Source organism: Labrus mixtus, chromosome 4, assembly GCF_963584025.1.
Source record: "Labrus mixtus chromosome 4, fLabMix1.1, whole genome shotgun sequence".
Classification (NCBI taxonomy): domain Eukaryota; kingdom Metazoa; phylum Chordata; class Actinopteri; order Labriformes; family Labridae; genus Labrus; species Labrus mixtus.
Window position 1 is genome coordinate 4906149 of NC_083615.1, and position 20707 is coordinate 4926855.

At 40.3% G+C, this 20707-nt stretch overlaps 1 protein-coding gene across 1 annotated transcript in view; it reads right to left on the reverse strand.

Annotated features, from left to right (window-relative positions):
• The window catches only part of igf1ra (insulin-like growth factor 1a receptor), a 72311-nt gene extending 55130 nt beyond the window's left edge, over nt 1-17181 (reverse strand). Inside the window, exons 1-2 of the mRNA XM_061035254.1 lie at nt 16134-17181; nt 7310-7873 (exon numbers count right to left, since the gene is read on the reverse strand). Of these exons, the coding sequence (XP_060891237.1) occupies nt 7310-7873; nt 16134-16227 (658 nt within the window). The 5' untranslated portion in view covers nt 16228-17181. The remainder of the gene's footprint in view (nt 1-7309; nt 7874-16133) is intronic.
• Nucleotides 17182-20707: the final 3526 nt, after the last annotated feature.

Below are 20707 nucleotides of genomic sequence, written 5' to 3' on the forward strand. Positions count from 1 at the left end.
AAGGGGAATTTGCAAACAAAATGAGATGGCAGACGAGAGAGGCATGACTGTGTGTGTGTGTGTGTGTGTGTGTGTGTGTGTGTGTGTGTGTGTGTGTGTGTGTGTGTGTGTGTGTGTGTGTTTGCATAAGTACCTGTGTGTCTAGATGTGTGTATGTTAAGTGTGTCAGGGAGTCTCTTTGGAGGCTGGTAGCATGACATGCAGGTCCTATTTTGGTCAATGAAGACTATAAGAAGAAACGTTGGAAAAGAGGCCGATCTGTTTCAGGACTTTGTGAAGTGTCCTTTGTGGGCCGCGGAGGACGGGAGTCGGATCAACTCCAGCGGCAGCCGTCAACAGACAATAAGTCCCGCTGTTCATTCATGGACAACAACAGTCTGTACTACCATGTCATAATGGATTATCTTTGTTTACTTTCAATCAAACTGCAATTATGTTAAAATACTGTTGTTGTTGTTGTTGTTTATGTTAAAAAGTTAGCGATAGCCGTCAACACGTGTCTTTGGCTTTTCCTAAATTAATCCACGCTATGCTCAAGAATTGAGGAAAATACAAGAAGTTACAATTTTACGTTTGGGAGGGACTCAACACAAATAAAAACTCGAGGCAGAAAGAATTCCTTTCGGACCAATCACACACGCCCACTCGGGCTCACGGCCTCTTTCAAGTCCAAAGGAAACTAATAAAACCAATTGAGCAGAAAAACTATTTTTTTAACCAAACTGAGTTTTTTCCCCTTTCTGCTTTAAGAGAGCTCAGGTTCTGGGTACTCGGTGAAATAAAGTCTCTTTTTGGGCTCTGATATCGACTGCTAACAGTTCACAAGAATTACATTCACAAAGTGACATGTGTGGGAGATGAAGGCAGAATGTATGAGTTACAGACGCATAGCTTTAGTCTTCCTTTTTTTAAATGACAGGAAATGATTGTACTTCATTGTGTTAACACCTTTGATTTATAAGATGAACAAAAAACTATTTCTTACTTACAAATCTGCTTTTATGATTTATTTATACTGTGCAGCTTTACATTTAAACAGTGAACTATTTACTATACTGTTTAATACAACTAAAATATTGTTTTATTTTTCTTCGATCTCTCATTGAAATTAGTATTCTCCTCTAATGTCAAATTTAAACTAAAACTTAAATGTAAATTTGTAATAGCAAAGACTAGCATAAAAAGTGGGAACAGGGGCACACAGCTAGCCTATCTATATCTGTCAGAAAGCTCTTTAGCTGACACACAGCATAAATATGTTTGTTTTAAAGCTCCAAACACTGCACACTTAAAATGCCTTCGCTTTAAAGATTATTATGTCATTTGTAAATTCACCCTTTTTGATCATGAAAGACAATTTGTTTAAAATTCAGCTTGCAGTGCACAAGCAACATTTTCTTTAGCTTCTTTTTAATTATTTTAGATATTTTCTGACATAAATAAATCCTGAAAAACATAGCAGATCAAACATTAGAAATGATTTTTTAAATACATGTTAACATTGAGGTGCACACAGCAGCTACAGCATGAAGGAATAAGAAAAGAAGCTGCCACTCACTTTACACACACAAACACAAAGGACACACACACAAACACAAAGGACACACACACACACACACACACACACACACACACACACACACACAGGAAGCTATTTACAGCCTGTTGTTTCTTCTCTTGCCCTTGGACCGCTTTTCAAAAAGAAATTAAGTCTAAGAACAAAAATAAGGACGAAGGGCTGCTGTGAAGAGAGCTGTCTGCTTTCTCTGATGTTTTTACATTTCAACACCATTGAGTTGTAACACTGTTAATCAAAATTCCCCCAGACCTCCCTCTCTCTCTCTCACACACACACACACACACACACACACACACACGGTCAGATTTGTGTGTTACATGTTTAATATCAGTTGCAAGCCATCTACAGTAATGTGTTGAAATGCTGGGCAGTTAACAATAACAGACCCACTTTCTCCGCTCCCAGGACGCCGTGCCGAGCCAGTGAACGGGAAAAGAAAATCTAAGCGCAGCAGCGGATAGATGGATCTGATTATTCCCGTTTTAGTAAGCTGGTTGTGGGAGGGCAGGGATGAATGAGCGTGATTGACCACAGTGCCATCTCTAACGCTGGCACCCTGCCTAAGCTTTGTACAAAATGGAGCAGAGTGCGGGCGAGCAGCTCATGCCAGGTGGAAACATCGGATGCATGGGCACTGAGTCACGGTGCTCAACATGCCCCCAGGAAAGCATCAGACTATCAAAAACTGGAATCTGAGTCTTTTCCTGCTTCCTGTCCCTATAACCACAGGACTTTGATAAGCTTTAGAGAAGCCATTAAATATTTAAAAGCTTCCTCCGATCTGTTGTTGGATGTTGGGAACACAGAAACAACCACATTTACACAAAACAAAACACAGACGACCTCACTGACTTGCACATCATCACCACCGTCAGTTTAGCTCCTTCTTACAGCCGACAAACAGTCTCTGTATGACCCTGCACATACAGCCTGTGTGCTGTGTGTTTTCCCCTCTTTATCCCCTCACAACTGCAATGACTAAGCCGGCAGGAATTTCTACCTTATACACTTAAAAAGGGGGCAGACTCATCCCACCAGACCCAACCTGCTGAACACACACCTAAAAGTAATAACCATGGCTCTTAGTGAGCACATTCACAGCATTATTTCTGCACAGTGATGACCTCGCACTCGACAACAAAAAAGTGTGAGCTATGTTGTAGCGGCGGGAAATCAATTTACACAAACAAGCCCTGGAAGGTTTAACAGTCAAGCCTGTTTAACTTCTGTAATGTTACTTTGAATCTTTCCTGCACAATAAATGAAATGAAGGTGAAATATTCTGTTTTTTTAAGTTAGTATTTTTGCTTTAATATCTGTTTTATTACATTAAGAATCAGTCAAATTAGAAAAATTAAACAAAACATTTCTTAATAACTGTGTTTTTAGTTTTATAGACTATATTTACAAATGTAATGCAAAGACTGGAATCAACTTTTTTTTTTTTTTTTAGTGCTGAAGTGCCAAAACCTATTTAACATACATTCTTAAACGAAAATGTTGCACACGGGGAGATGTCCTTTTATGCAATTAATAAAATGTAGTCCGATTTGAGTCAATCACACAAATGTGACGACAGATTTCTGTGACAAACACTTGCTGAGGAGCCAAATACCCCGGTGAAACATTTGGTCAACATTTGCAACAGAGCTAATTTTAACAAAAGGAATTCTAAGCCTTTCTTATGGCTTACACAATATAAATTCTGACATTTTTTCCAAAGGTTAAAATCCTCAGGAAGAACCAGTGGACTGCTTAATGCCGAGGTTAAACAACATATAGTTCGTTTTGTAAACCGCAGAACAAAAAGGAGACACCAGAAGGAGTAGAAATCTGCAAACGGTTGCAGTATTCCGTGCGACTATCTGAACCTGCTTACCCTACAGTAACAGCATCTTATAAAAAGAGACTGTTTTCCCCCTGCTGTGAAGTGGGCTCAGGTCAGAGCACTTAGACCAGAGATATCGAGTGGGTCTCTGGCAAGGACGAAGTAAACATGTTATCAAATGCAAAAAAAAAAAAAAAAGTCTCCCAGGCCAGTGCAGAGCTCTTCCAACTGCCACAGGCTCCAAAATGTTTTAGTTTCTTCTGGGTTCAGTACAAGGACATCACAGAGCACAGACTGTCTGCAGCAGAACAGGACAGCAGGTCCCCTCACGCCACATTTCATCTCACACAACTATGGATCAGACTCTAATATGCAAACTGACAACACGACAATCGAGCTTTTAGTTAGGAAGTGACGATTTTTTACGGACTGAACATTTGACATTTCTCGCTCCATATATAAATACAACATTTAGGACATGGTGTCCTTTCGAATCAGGCGGCAGGAGGAGGTAAGTGTTAAGATCAGAGTGCCATTGAGGTTGTTCGTACTGTAAGCTAATATTCTATCACATAAAGGAGACATGTGAGCTATGTGAGGACGAGCGAGTGTGAGAGTGTGTGCCTCCCTGTGGAGCTATGAAGACTAACCTGCCCTGAGAGCGGGGCATGGACGCAGCAGCGTTTGAAAATCTTCTCGTCTATCTGGTTTTGGCTCGGAGCCAAGAGCAGAAGGCAGGCCTATCTGCAGCAAACACAGAGACCTGAGGACGGCGATTTGAGGGAAGCCAGACACATTTTAATGTCACGAGATCCCCCCCCCCACCCCCCCAAAAAAAAAAAACTCAAAGCAAACAGTGTGCCGTGTCAGAGGATCCAAGGCCTCGGCCAAACAGGCCGTTTGGCTGTGACCACTGCAGTGATGAGAGAATGTCTCCGACAAGTAAACAGAGCAGAGATATCTGACAGCCAGAGCTGTTAACAGCCCCCTGATAAGCCCTGCAGAAAAAGGAGTGAGGTGAAAATAGAGGAGGAAACACCAGCAGACCAGCTGACAAGGACAATCAGAGATGAGATCCAGGCTGCGGCTAAGCCAAGTGGAGAAAACCAGCGTGGAAAGAACAGACAAGGCGGACTTGAAGAAGGGAAGAAAACAGGAGCACAGGGAAGAGAGGGAGGATTTATGAGGAGGTGGAGGAGGAGGAGGGAGGAAACAAGGGGAGTGACGGGAATTTCTTTTTCAACCCTCCGAGCCTGCCGTCGAGCTTGTATACTTGACATTTGTCTGACATTTCCCCCCCCCCCCCCCCCCCCCCCCCCCCCCCCGCGTGTGGTTCCTCAGTCAGGGCCTCTCTACGCATCACTGCCTGCCACTAAAAAGGCATCCAGAACCTCTGCTCCAATCTGTACCACCCTGCATAGTCACTCCCACTCACTTCAAGTACAACATTAACCTGGCTTATCCTGTCCAGCATTGTATTGATGCCCCCTCCCCGCCCCCCGCCCCCCCCAACACATACGCACACAAATCTGTTATGGGAAACTGTTTCTGCTGGGTGGAAAAACATGTGGAAAAGAGGAGTTTTTGTTGTTTCTCCATGAAGCACTACAAGGCCCAGAGGCTAAAGTGGAGTGCAGGGCAGACATCTCTCCCTCCTCATGTAGCGTAATTAAAGAGGAGACCGGGCTGTATTGACTAGAAAACCGCTGAATGCCCTTGAAGGAACATCTGTACTGGAGAAAAACAAGGCAATTATGCAGAGGGGAGGGGGAGGAGAGATGAATGTTAAGCAGGAAGAAGACAGAGAGACACATCAAGCTTTAAAAAAAAAAAAAAAAAACAAAGACAGGGTGAGAAGTGTTACCTGTGCGTGAAGCCTGGAATATTAATTCACCTCAGAGACCTGATCTAACTTCAATCTGTCCTATTCAGAGACTTCTCTCATAGTGAAAAACCCTTTTTTTAAGACATTCCCATAGAGAGACATACATTTCTAAATTCCCAAAGCCTTCTGTGTGGATCAATGAATCAATAGCAACATGCAGGGAGCGCCAGCAGGGCACTGTAACCAAGAACACACAGAGGCACAACAATAAACACCATAGCTTTCCTATAGAAACAGACCTGGTCACCAGGGAAGAAACACAAGCTTGATTTCCACTATTTGTTCTGAGGGTCCCCGGAGATGAACGAGGGTGGTGTTTGACCCTGAGAGCTGTACACAGGTCTTCAAAAAGAAAAGCTCTGGAGGGATATTTTCCCACCGTCGTTTCACAATGATGACAGGACAGAGAAAATTGGGAGAAGACCAGGAAGTCTGCAACAAGGTTTCCGGGACAAACGAAGTTCGACCAAATAAAAGCTTTCATAGATACAGCATGTCTTGGATTTAAGAAAATAAAAAGGAAAATACAACAAAATGCTAAAAGCTGCCCAATCGATGTAACCCTCTGAATGGAGCATAGCAACATCTGTATCTGCATCTATCGACTGAAAGCAGTCAAAAGATAGAAGGTCATCCATCCTATCTCATCAGGTTGTTTAAATAGCTCTTTATTGAGATGTTATTGATACAGTAGCATAATGATTTTATAGCATTCATAATGTTCTCGAGTACCTTCAAAGATATTTTAATTGAGTGGAAGTGTTTAGCAATAAAGAGAAGTAAAAGCCTTTAGGATTTTTGTGATTACCCTTTCGACTGTTCAGATGGGAGACTGTGTGGTTTTTTTTTAAAGTGCAGTCTGCAAAGGAATGTGAACTTCTGATAAAAAAATATCAATGGCCCTTTTGTGTTTGAAGAATAATATATGTGGCCTTGGCTGCCACAGTGAAGAATTATTCACAACCCCTGCCCTCTGCGCTATTCGAGAAGAGATACAAATAAAGCACAGAAGGCCTTTAGAAGGGGAATAAGCTTTGTGTGTTCAGACAGCTGCGAGAAAAAAAAAATATATGGTAGAAAATTGCCGCATTTTTACGCCAGAAAGCAACAAAACATTTCTACCAAAAAAAACCATAAAGGCTGAAGTGTCTTACAAAGGCTTGCACTGCCTTCAGTAATGGTTTTGAAGAGGAACACGACAGCTGATCCGGTTGTCCTAGTTTCTTATGAAAAAGCACTAGCTGTCCCTAGCTTTGAAATCTGAGAGAAAAAGAGGGATGAAAATATGTAATGTTGGTACAAGCTGCGACTGTTTTTTTTTTTTCCTTTCTTCTAACAGCTCCACAAATGATCGAGAAACAGAGGTAACAATTATAACTTAATTCCAACTTGCAGATCAAGAGGAATTTTTATTTAAAAAAAAAAAAAAATGATGTGACCCTCCTCTGAACTGCTTTTAAAACTCCATGACCCTAACACAGGTCTGACGTTAAGCAAGGACGACTCTCCCTGGGATTCTTCAATAAACCCCCTTTAAATAAATTTGAAAAAAAAATAAAAGTCCCTAAGGCAAATATTTAACTGACATGGTCCAGACAGGTAGACCAGCTCATTTCTTGGAAGAGCAACTTTAACCTCAACTCAGTATGCCTTCCTAATACCTGGCACTCTATATTGCAGCCATCCTTCACTCCACAAATAGCCTGATCTGAAGACAAGGTCTCCATAATGAACAGAGAGGAAATGTTTGCACTGGCCCGTGGACAATCCTCGCAGCCCGACGGAAATGAAGGAAAAACACTGCGTAGATTCATGGGATTTGTTCGCTGGTGAAAAACAAGCAGTTTGTTTATGTGACTGGAAACCACCTACCTAGATCAAAGTCAAATCTGATTTTCCCAAATTTCTATCACTGAAGATCGCTCAAACACTGCGGCTATTTAACTGATGAAGAAAACATGACCTTTAAAGGCATCCCTGACATTCATAAGAGACAAAGCCCAAAACTTCACGTTACCTTTCTGGCACTTGGTGGATGTCCAGCAGCGGTAGTCGTACTTGTCATTGATTAGCGTCCTCTGACAAAGAGGGTTATCCTCCATGATGCCCGGGCAGACATTATCGCACTCCTTTGATTTCTTATTCTCATTGATAACATTGTTGAACTCAGCATCCATAATGAGAGACCAGTCCACTGAGTCCAGGTAGCAGAGCTCGGGGTTCTTCTCAATCCGCATGGCGCCCCGGGTGATGTTCCTAAGGTTGTACAGGCCTATGTCCTTTAGGCTGGTCATCTCGTAGATCACCAGGGCGTAGTTGTAGAAGAGGTTTCGCCCGCGGATGACGCTCAGGTTGGGGAAGAGCGTGCTGAGGCTGTCCAGGCCCGTGACGCGAAACAGCAGCAGGTAGTCGGTGATGACGGTCAGCTTGGGGAAGCTGAGGGAGCTTAAGACTTCCTGTTGGACGTTGTTGGTTTTCTCGATGATGAGGAGGATCTGCAGGTAGCCCTCCACCACCGTGCAGTTCTCCAGCCGCTTGAATTCGCTGATCTCATTTCGGATGTCGATACTCGGACCACAGACTGAAAGACACAAGAGAGCCAACGTGAACATTTCTCTACTTTTTCTAAACAAAAAAAAAAAAAAAGAAACGTGAAGTCGAAGACAGAGTGCAACAAATTCTCTTCTTTAACAGAAATGAATGCAAAATACAGTACAGCTGCATATAGATTAGCATTAAGATTACTATTGCCAAAAGCTTTTAATTATAATAATCTTCTTGTAGCATATAATCCTGTTAGTCAAGATGATAAGGGATGATACTTGTGATGCATGCAGTTAATGCAGAGCTGTGAAAGACAGCGCGCGCAGTGCTGGAACATCATGTCTCCTGCATGGTTTCATAGAAGTTTGTTCCCAGTGTTCTCTCAGGCCAGCTTTTGACTTTAACAAGAGTGACTTTCTAACGTAAAAGTTCGCTGAGCAGAAGATATTTTTTTAATATTAAAAAGGTTACTGGGGGGGGGGGGGGGGGGGGGGGGGGATTGTACAAAAACCCTGCATCTCTCTGTCCATGTTGTGACGGTCACCTCAGACAACCCCAACGTCTGAATCAGAAATCCTACTGTGCAAAAAAACACTTGAGGCCGCATAAAACATCGACACACACGATCGACAAAGATATCATCTATTATTTATGGATCTAATAATGCCTATCAGTTGCTTCACATGGGAATTAATAATAGTCAGAGTGTAAACATAATGTTTATGGGCTGTTAATGAAGTGGCTGTGTTTACTTTTTTTGTCTGATGGAGAACATACTCAACGTCATAATTCATGTACCAACATTTTTTTTAATTGATTCATTTTTAAAGGTATGTTTTTTTTATACTTTAGACAAATTTAAAAAGTGGGTACTAAACATGATTGGTTATTTACAGCCTATATTACAACTTCTAACAATTTCAACCACTAATCCAGTGTTTTCCAAGTATCCGTTTCCACCTATAAGCTTTCTATGACCTGTTTTAAACCTTTACCCACTTTAACCATGTATCTACAAGTACAACTCTTAGCATTTTCACTCTCTTGTACCCTTTGTGTAAACAAATGATTTCACCTGTTTCTAAAATCACTTTCATCATTATTTCAATAATGTATCAGGGAGGTGATCAGCATTATCTCTCTTTCCTCCTTACTACTGAAGCCATTCCAAAAGGCTTTAAAAAAAATCTGTAGCAAGAAAAAAAACATATAATAACAGAATCATAATAACAGAATTGACAAATACAACTGGTTGCATATTATTGTGAATGTCTAAAAGAAGGTCAGCACAGGAAATGCCTTGACATATGAGCTCCTTGGTTAAACCTGTTAAGTTCTTACAGAGGCTTAAGATGCTTTCGCAGTGAGCAACACCGTCACGTCTCCTGTCCAATGAGACAAACTGGCATGTTTTCAAATCAGCGCTTTTGAGACCAGTCAAAACACCGACCAATGGCACGGGGATAAAAAGGAAAGAGCTAAACGTTTTTTTAGGCCGAGAGTACATTTTTTTTGGCACAAAAAATTGGAAAAGTGTTCTAAAAATCAGACAGAAGTTGCTCTACTTGGGTTATATTCAATCATACAATGTGGAGTGCTTTCAAAATGTCCCTGTAAGTAGACTAACTCCACTTCAGCAGAGACAACAACAACAAAAAAAAGGCCATGTTTGATGTTCTTTGTTGAAACCATTCTGCTAAAAATAGAAGCAGCATTGTTTTGGGGGATGAATGGGCTATACTTGCTGCTGACAGGGTGTTTCACTCCTCCAAATTTAGAACGGAAACGATTACTCCAGTAGAAAATAGTATTTGCTTTCTCCAATCAACACCAATGCCCCTGGGCTCCACTTGCGAGCCATCGAACTGCATGTCTTCTTTGTTTCATTCAGAATTTTCTTCCAGCTTCTCCGGCAGCCGGAGTGGGAGGGAGGAGGGGTGGAGCCACTCAAATACAAAGACTAATTTGTTTGTTAGTAAAGAGAAACTCTAGGCCCTACTTCCTGATGAGGGCATTAATAAAATCGGGGGCGTCTGGCGAGGGAATGGAAGAGGGGGGGGGAGCCGAAAGAGATACTGTGTCGAGGGGAGAGAGATAAGGTTTCTGCCAAGCAGAGCTATCAGAGGCCATTCTGCTGGTCTAAAACCAAGACAAACATAAACCTCTAAATGCTCATAATGTAATCCTGAGTGCTTCAAATGTCACTCAGATATCACTGCTTCTTAACTCATTTACTTGAGATTAATTAATACTCCAAACACTTTTGAAAAAGGGAAAACAGAAGAATGAAGAGAAAGGAATGAGGAAGAGAAAAAAAGAACCCTCTCTTTGTGACTCTTGTTCTTCTCATTAGGCATGTTAAGTAGAAGGAATTCCAATCATTTCCTTGGAAAGGGATTGAGTAGGATGTTGCCTCAAACTAAGCCTCCAGGCTTCTCTCTCTTTCTCGCAGGAAATCCATTTGTTGTGAAGACAACAATGCTTGAATAAGCTTTGGATACCAAACCTCTGTATTCATTGTTACGTAAACAGGAAGAAATGGAGGGAAAAGACGTAAAGAGCTGAGAGTGATGTGGATATTTTAAGTGCCTGGGTCAGAACAGAGTGGGTACAAGCCTGCGTGTGTGTGTGTGTGTGTGTGTGTGTGTCCCTGCTCTCTCTGCCTCTCTTTCTTTGCTCTTCACACTGCTGAGTAAACACACATATCTCCACAGCGTAAGGGGATCCATCGGATCATGTTTATGATTGATAAACCTTGCCCTGGCCCTCAGTAGAAATGTCATCACACAGACACATACACACCTGCACATACACATACACAAACACAAATACACTCCGGCATGACCTGGTGTAAGGTTGGCAAATTAAGCCAAGGCTAATGGGTCTCTCTTTATCGCAGCTAAATATGAACTCAGATAAAGGTTAGATGAACATCACCTTTGTGTTTAGTAATGCTAACTTCAATGAGGCCAGAAGATGTCCACAGAAATATCTATTATTTTAAGGTTTAAATCTCAGGATTTAGTGAACTGACAGAGCTCCGATAGTTTATTTTAACTATGATATCTTATCTTAATTATTTTTCCAATTCCTAATATGTCATGCTGAAACGCCATGTCTTGGATTCGATTTAAGGACAGCTTTGCTAAACAAGATGTAAAACACAGTTAAAGGTTGAAAAACTATTGTTTTTTTATCCAGTGTAGCCTACCATTAAGCTTCCAAAATCATTTTAATTGTTGTAATATCTGCTACATTAAATTATATTTTTAACACTATAAAGTTGGATAAGCTCTTGCAAAGCACTTCCTTTTCATTCATGTGAGATTTAGATGAGTGACATCGATAAAAGACATATTATAGTCAACAATTAACTCCCAAAACTTAGACAGGGATCATGTTCATTATAACCATGATAAAAAAAAAAAGATTAGAATAAAACAAGTCCAACAAGAAGTGGCAGCAAGGGAGCTGGTCACCGAGCAGTCGTATCCCCTCACACCTGCCACATCAACTGGCCCTAATCCGCAGCATACTGGAAGTCATCTGACCAGCGGTCTGGTGGGCCACTTCCCCTCAGTGGACCTTACTTCACACAGTGTGGCTCAGATGTCAGCAAAACCCCAAACAGTAACACTACACTGCCCATCATAACAACTACAACCACAAACAAAATCCCCCAACATGAGGGGAAAGGGGCAGGGGGGGGGGGAATGTACAGAACCTGATCACTTTGAAGAAAACCTTTAAACTGACTTTTTAATAATAATAATGAAATATAGTTAGAATAAATCTCTTAAAGCAAGACATGACAGACATGCTTTAAAAGTCCTTACTACAGTGTAATGCCACATTTCTATTCCTGGTTAAACTGCTCCAAAAGTATTTTTGAATTAATTCCTGTGATTGGCTAATGCTTGATATCCTACATGCACACTCCAAATAAAAGATAATGTATGAGAATGTTTCCCCCTGTAGATCAAATGAAATGTATAAACTTGAATGTAACTGTTCTTAACAGTGCTCTTATCTTAACTGGTTATATGTATATTATTATTTTTTTAATGTATTTGTTCAGTTTAATTATACGACCAATGTTATGGAAATATTACACTCCCCCACTGATTCCTTTAGAATTAAATGAATCAGTGAATTCATTTTACAAAGTGTTAAATTCAGAAATGGAATGAAGTGGAATAAGGAGTTTAATAACAGGAGGAAGAAAATTTAGAGACTTGTTTTAATTTTGAAAGGTTGTTTTATGTTTGATTAGTATAAAATTCCCTCATGTGCTGACTGCAAAACAACATTTTTTTCCTATGATGCAGCCATTTGTGCAAAAAACACAAGCTCGACAACAGCTTGTCGTCAACATGGGTTTATAAATCAAATTTAAGAGAACAGCTCAACTAAGTGCCAATTCATTTGTTAAACTATTTGAGAAGAATCTGAAGTGGGGCTGCACAATTTCATCCCAATCTCAATATAAACTTTGGCAATTAAAACATTGCAAAAGTCTAAATTTGTTGCAATTGAAATACGATTTTCTGAAGTAAACAAGAAATGCTTTCTTAATTAGCATGCATATATTTGACCTTTTGGATTGATTTTCATTTATTTACCCCGTTAAAAAAAACCGCACTGAGACTGTTTACTGCTCGATTAAGAACAGTATACCAACATTTACATCTTCTACTTGGATATTAAAAGCAGCCTGACAACCAATAGTACTCAGTGATGATGAAACCATCACCATCTTGATAGAATCTGGAAACACCTCTAACAGTAAACTTTGCCTCATGAATTCTCCACTCAGGACAGATCCATATTAACTCTTTGATGACCAGCTTTTACTAATATGTTGAGTGCTGTCCATTAGAAGAGCTCACATTCGCAATTACCTCACAAATTGAAACAATACTCTACGGGCCATTAAACTAGCAGCCAGTGATGATGTATGTGCGGCTGGCCAGAGACTGCATTTGAGCAAATCCAATGACAGACCACTTGAAATAAAAGTGTTTAATTAAGCATTGTAAACCTCAGCTGGCAGCCTGCAGGAGCTGCAGGATGGCATTCGAATACACTCGCACAAACTAGCCCAGTGACACACTTTCACATCCTCACACAGGGGCACACCACTGACTCAGGCTGTCACGCTGAGTCCTGCTGCAAAACACACACACACACACACACACACACAGATGCACAATGAACTACTTACACACTCATACACACAGCAAAAGGCTCCAACACTCACTACTCTCTATCGCTAGGGGTGAGTCAAGGCATTCCTGCATCCAGCAGAGCCACGGGTAAGGGGGGGGAGGGGAACAAATAGTGGAGGGAGGGTGTGTGTGTGTGTGTGTGTGTGTGTGCGTGTATGGAACCATGTAGCCCCAGTCACAAGATGGAGATGGGACACCTTGGCGTAGAGTGACAGCAGTCATATCTGAGCCACTTGCTCCATCATGACAAGGAGATCTGCACCGCAACCCACCAGAGACAAAGAGGGTAAAGGTGGGAGGGCCGGCCTGTCAAACACAATACTCGCTGACGTTTGATTATTTAAGCTGCCATTCAAGTTTTCTGGAGCAACACGTCCCTTCATAAATAACTGAGCAGGAACACTGGAGTGCCCTCATGGAACAGGACAGAGGATGCCTGTACTCACACGAACCCCTGAGCCAATGTTGCTGGTGACAAATCTATTTATAGCACTAATAGTAGTGATGCCAAGTGATGAAGTAAAAAAAGTGCATCAGTCCATACCGGAGGGCGCTGCTCTGTGTAGACAGCTAAAAGCCAATAAAACAGTACATAAACTCTCTACTCTTCCAATCAACAAAACCAAGTCTGTTTCTCGTGCAAGTGTATTTTTGCACGTTCTATTTCCAAACACCGAGTCTGTATCTCTCCCTCGCTCTCCCTCTGTAACCTTTTGAGACTTGTGTGCACCATACTTGGAAGCATGGAATGGAAAGTTAACTGTGGTGAGAGTTAAAAGGGAGCGTAATTACATTTTATGTGTGCGGACGGATTATCAAAACAGAAAAGGCAACAAAAAGAAAAAAGTTTTCACCCCTTATTGAGACTTTTTGAGATATCTGTAATTTTCCACTAAGTGATGACAGAAGCTGGAAATTCTGACCCTCTCTACAGGCTATTGAAGCACACATTCTTTCGTGAGTGATCAACTGATGACACCCAACTCTTTCTTCTTCTTCTTCTTCTTCTTCACCACCGTCACTCTGAAGTATTTGTTCTGATGTATTATAAACCAGAGAGCTCAAAGATCTAATAAACAGCAACTTGTCTCCCAGCCCCCCTGCTGTGTTCATGGATGTGACACTGGCTTAAAGTGGGTGCAAAGAAATGCACCCCCCCCCCCCCCCCCCCTCCCTACATGGCTGCGTTAGCATCACTGCTCAATGGGACCAAACATGATGTGGGGGTTTTTTTTTTTCTACTTCTATTTGGATGCTAATAGAGGTCAGTCACTGTGTCTCCTTCTCGTGTCAAGTTGCCTTCCCCTTCACACTCTCAGAAACAGACAAATTAGGTTAAACTGAAGTGAGAACACAGTAAACACACAAACCCAAACAAATCATGGCTTGAACACCCTAAGTCATGCAGACACACTACACCAACGTCTGTGTTCAGGTTTAGGGGACGCAACAGGAGATGACCAGCAGGTAAAAATGATAAATGTCCTGTTGTGTGGCTAAAGTCATAAAGACGCTTCTATAACTTCTTAGAGGATCAGGTCTTTGACATATTGAGCAGAGGCTAATCTAAATATTTCCATCACTGACATATACAGCATATAACCCGGGGAGCAATTTGTACAGATTTTGGCTATTTAAGAAACACTTTTGTCCTAGTTTCAACAAAGAAAATGAATAGGACTTATTGCATTTTTCCCCAACTTTTTTTTTTTTTTTACAATATATATATTTTTTAAAGTTCAGAAACAGTGTTTATGGAATAGACCAAATCAGTGTTAGAATAATGATTGATCATTTAGACACATTTCTCTGACATGCCGTATACTGCTGTTCATCACAAAGCAGTAACAGCATTTTATGTGCTTAGCAATAAAAAATAAAAATAAAGCAGCCCTCATTTACCCTGATTGTACAAGCTTTTCTAGTTTTATAATGGCCAAAACAGCAGCTTTGATTCTGGCTGTTATTTACAGAGTATTAAGATAGACCTTGGATCCGATGAGCAAACTTAATAATGCTTGCATTTCTGAACCACAAAACTCATCACTAGAAAAAGACATGTTTCAAACAAACATACAGTTAAAGTATTAAGAGTTTCTGAATTCTAGGGAACTCCACACTAAAAAAAAAAACACTCCCACTAATAAGAACAGATTGACAAAATGAAAAACAATGAATTACTTCACTTGTATCTTTTTACAACTTTAAGATGTAGGTTATATTTTCTTTTCACTGTTTTAAAGAAACGTTCAGGCTGTTTCTTAAAGAGCTTCTCAAAGCCTCCAGAAATAGAAAGTAATTTGATAAAATCGGATTCAGGTGTGTTTTAAGGCTAACTTTAAGACTTTCCACATGATAAGAGATTATAGCTGTGTGTTTACAGAACATGGGCTCTGGAGGTGAAATAAGCAGCCTATATACATTTTATTCACAGTGATTAATGTAAATGTCTGATCTTTTCTATTTTGTTGCTTTATATGACGTCCTTCAAACAAGCAAATGTTCAGCCTGCTTCAGGTTGTTCATGCGCAGCGACGCCTCACCACCAAATGCAAAATGGCCACATGGTCGTAGTAACCTTCAGCTCTGGTCTTTGGATTCATCCTCTGCTTTCTGCCTGTCTGCCGTGAAGTCTAAAAGCGACACGTATCGAGTGTCTGTCCTTTACACTAAACAAACCAGAGGGCTTCATCAGACGAGGTGCTTATTGCGCAGAATAAATGAGATTTTGCGTAACAGCGTTCATCCAGTGACGGACAGCTTTAGCTATAGCACATGGTCCCTCAGCTAATATACAAGTGGAAGATACACGTCGGTGAGATACATTCTCATTGCGTTTATCCTCAGAGAATAAGTCGAAATATGCCTAAAACATAACCCCCGATTTTTGTTTGAATTAACATAAACATGTTAATACATTTTTTTAACCCTCCAGTCATAAAAACACAGCTGAAGAGGTTAAACTGGGTAACAGAGCACATTGTGTACTGAGTCTGCTCTTTCCCCTTTAAACAATACTATTGCCACACAAAATGTTCAATACACAAATTATTAAGATAAGAAACTTACTCTCTCCATGTGTGGACCAGATGCAGATGGTGGAGACAGACAGCATCAGACCCCAAAACAAGGTCGGTGTGTCAGATCTCATGTTCTTTAACATTATTCGTCTTCCCAAAAAAAATACCTTAAGCTAAATGCAGTGACTAGTAGCCTACACACCTTTTTCTTTTTCTTTTAAAAAAAAAGAAACCTTTAAAAAAACAAAAAAAAGGAGAAAAAGGGGGAAACAAATGTAGCCCAGAATGCTACAATGCGCTACAAATGCGCTGTTTCCGATTGTATGATGATTGGCTCTATAAAAAAAAAAAAATAATAATAAAGCCTAAATGTGTAGGCTATAAATCGTAAAGAACAGACAGTTCCAAAAACAAAACAAAAAAATGCTAAAACAGTCTGCTATTTTTGCCAATCACAAGATACTTTGATGTCGGTTGGTATGGCACACAAGCCAGTGATTTTTCCGGATAAATGATGGTAATCCCCATCTTCAGTCTCCATCTCTTGAAAACAGCAGTGCGCCTACAGTGCTATCAGGCCCGGTGTTTTTCCAACAAGAAATGTAAAGATTAGATTGTTTTGTTTTTTAGCAGCCTTTTACCAGCATTATAAATAATCGCCAGTGTCGCTCGCCTGAATGCCTGTGTACGAGGGGAGGAGAGGGTCTGAAAAACGCGTCCAGATCCACAGGGGTGGTGGCTGGGAGGCTGAAAAATGAATGAAAACCCTCCTTTTCGCTTATGCCATTCAGCCAGCAAAGGCTTCTCGATCAAAGTCGGGGTTTTTTTTGGTTTTTTTGTAACCGGGTTTCCAGCTCCTCTTGCTCGGACTCAGCTCCGCCGTTCAGTCGGGATTTGCAGCTGAAAGAAAAACACCAGACTTGTGCCACGCAGGAGAATGGGTCTCCAGCTCTTTTCCAGCTAGACGACCTCGGCTGAGGGTGGGAGGAAGGGAGAATACAAAACCCAAGAAGTTGTCCCTTTATTTTTTTACGACGGTTTTCTTCTTTAGAATGTATCCTCTTTTAAAAACGAGAGAGTGCATAAACTCCCCCTTTTGCGTGTATATATCCAGGGGGGGGGGCCCGATATTGAAGCGGTTCGCCCTCCGTAGCAGCAGCAGCAGCAGCAGGGCTGTGGGTCTCCGCTCCTCCGTGGAATCTCTGCTGTAAACAAGAGTCGGCTTCTCTCACTCAGAAACACATAGTGCTACGGATAAGGTGGCCGGGGCAGGACGAAAACACGGAGTGGATTTCTGAACCCCGTGTGTTCCCAAATCCAAATTGGCACTTTTAGTTAAACCGTGCAAAACACTCTGGGTACGGACTAGATTTCCCCACACCGAGTTGCAGCCCTTTAATAGTGTATCCCTCCATTTAGTCAATTAAATCTATTTTCTATAGGATACTGCGAGGATGACTTGGATGTGGACACCGTTTCTGTTCCATCATGAGTTTCTTTTTTTTTTTTTTATGTCTAGCTGGTTGTAACAAACAATTTGATTGGACTAGAGGCACTCCATGTGGCTCTGATATTATAGGACTTACAGTAGCTACAACAGCGACGAGACTCACAACAAGATGTATCACTCCGCGCAGGTGACCGGAACACCGTTAGTTAGCATAAAAGACAAATGATTATTTTGTCTAGTTCGACCTCTTACCTCGGAAAATCCCATGCCAACAACTTAACTGTCAACAGACTCTTGTTTCAATAGTTGCACGACAAATGGAAACATGATTTGTATTTAATATCAGCGCTGCTTTGGATATCTGCTGCTATTCAGTAGCCTACAAAGTACAGAACCCCTGAAGTCCCAAAAAAAGTAAAACAATAGCCTATGTAGGTATCTTGTGACACAAGATAATTACTTTAAGGGCTCCATAACAAAGCTATTCCTCAGTATTTGGTAGGTCATCATAAGTTTGTCTGTGAGTTATCATGTGGTTCCCAACCTTTACCAACTTTAAAAAATATATCATATTTGATCTTCTTTATGATTGTTAATGGTTACTTTAGTGGATTTTAAATCTCTTCTTTTAATGTGTTTCTCTTCTTTTTAAAGTCTTGTGTGAAGCACTTTGATTTGCCTTGTTGCTCATAATGTGCTGAAATAAACTGGCATGACAAAAGGTTGCAAAATGATTGTCTTGGACCCATTATACACAATTCGGGAACATGAGATAGGCTGTTGTTTTTCTCAAATTCATTTTAACACTTTACATAAATAAAAACAAATGTCCTCCATTTTTTTACATCTGCAACATAAAAGTTGTGTATCATTGTGAGATGAGATGCAGGGCAGCATATCTATCACCACACCGACACAAATGCAGTAAATTGTCAGCAGATGTGTGTTTTTTCAGTGCATCATTAACTGTATTAATATTCAAGCATTTGGAATACAGTTTGTTTCTCATGACTCTTTTTAGAAAATATTGAGAGCAGTAGCTTCCTGTCTTACAAAATATCCTGGGGATAACTGGGAAGTTGGCTAAAAGTATTTTTCTCAGTCAAATATAGGGAGATAGCACACTATGTCCTGCCCTAACCGTGTTAGAAGAGGTACAATATAACTTTGTTGGTTAATGCAACAACTGTATGCACACTGTGCTGTGTGGGATTAACATCGACCGAGACTGTCCACCTTTGACTCAATAATTTTGTGTCTCGTGCTGCTTTATGGACTATTACATTTTTTTTTACAATGTGTGAGAGTTTTGATGTTAAGAATCTTGACTTGCCTTGTTATCCACATACAATGTAACTCATCATCTGTGATAAGCTACTCTTTACCTCTGGTTGTTGACAGCTTAATATCTTACACACCATCACAGTTGTTTGGAGTAATGTTAAGGATTAACCATGGCTTCACGAACACAGTTAGATATCTTGTTTAAGAAAGGGTCTATTGTAATGCAAACTTTGAATGGGATTGGCAACATTGCCATGACTGTTTCACACATGATTTTTTTTTTGAGGATTGCATTTGTTGTTTAAGTCACTTTTCAAAGTTGTTGAAAACCTTTTATAGCTTTGCGTATGACTATCAAATCTATTTTGAAGTGAAAAAAAAAATAGACTTACATTTTCTACAGACTGTGAATTGGCACTAGGAGTTTAAAATACTATTTGGGTTTAGTAAAAAAGACAAGGCACTCAATTGAAGATTTATACTTGGAAAGGCTAGATCCTCACTGAGAAATGAGCTAATGAGAAAAGAGAGGACAGCAACAACTGAGTAATTTAAAAAAACTAAAAAAAATGTAATGTTATCCTAGTCTTTCTTTTTTCCTGTAGTCTATCTGGTTCCCAAGATTTGGCATTATTCTGTAAATAATCAGTTATTTCACAACAAATTGGAACATTAATCCACCTGTAAATAACCCTTGAATCTCTGTAGTAGGCCTAGCCTATTAAGAGCAGATTATTTACATCCAAATACCATTAAATCACCTGTTTTGTTTTACTATAAATAATTTCATCAGCTAAACAGGAAAAATCGTCCATGTAGTGATTTCATTCGTTCGTTTTGTGTTTCACTTATTTGGTTTCTTGCCTATGGGTCAAAACAGGACTTTCTTCCAAACCTCCTGTACCGTCATGTCTATTTTGTGCACCGGAGCTGTACCATAGGTTACACTGCACACGACCGTCACAGGTCCACGTTAAAACGTGACATGGAGTCTGATTCCGGGAAGGAGCAGCTCCCAGCGTTCATTCATCCCACACACAGAACAGAAGCAGCTCGATACAGTGTGCGGGGGCGTCGCTGTTCATCGTGATTCCGTTTGATCCTCTGGAAGGAAACACCTCACATACAGGTGCGGAAACTAAAACGTGATTTATCCCCCCCCCCCCCCCCCCTTCATTTAAGATTTCTTTCTTTGGACTACAAATTGACTACAAAATTACTTTAGGAAATGATTGCGTTATATTGTCCACAGCAGGCTATTATAGAAGAAACGACCTTTTTTTTCTAAAGTAATTCAATTCATATGATCATTGTGGTTTGTGAGCATGATTTAATAATCTATATCAGTAAACAAATTAAACCTAAACGAAATCCACAGAATACTCCCATCATTGACATTGACGATATTAGTTAATTTAATTTTTTTAATCTAATTTCAGACGATACCCGATCATGTGTCCATGTAAATTACTAAATTCTAATTGTATATGCGTAATAAGGAAACTCTAAAGTCTACAAACTTTGTGTAATGACATGTAATGACAATGACTGCGTTTAAGATGAGTGCGTGGTGAAAAACAAATCTCTTGATTTATGCAATCAACTTTGTAATATTTCCATGGGTGAGTATGGTGATGAATACTAGCTTGTTTTTTTTTTTTAGGAGCTCGAACTGCCTACACACTATCTCCTCATATTCAGTCTGGTTCAGGCTGTTTAGGTGTTTCAGTGCTCATGTGTCGCCCTCTGCTGCCAAAAAGAAGGCATTGCAGTTTAAGCGCGGATGTTAGGTGTTACAGTTACATCAAGTCCATCATTGCTCTAAAGGCACCAAAGGCCAAAAAACCGTGTTTTTATCATATATACGTTTTTAAAAGATATGGTACTCT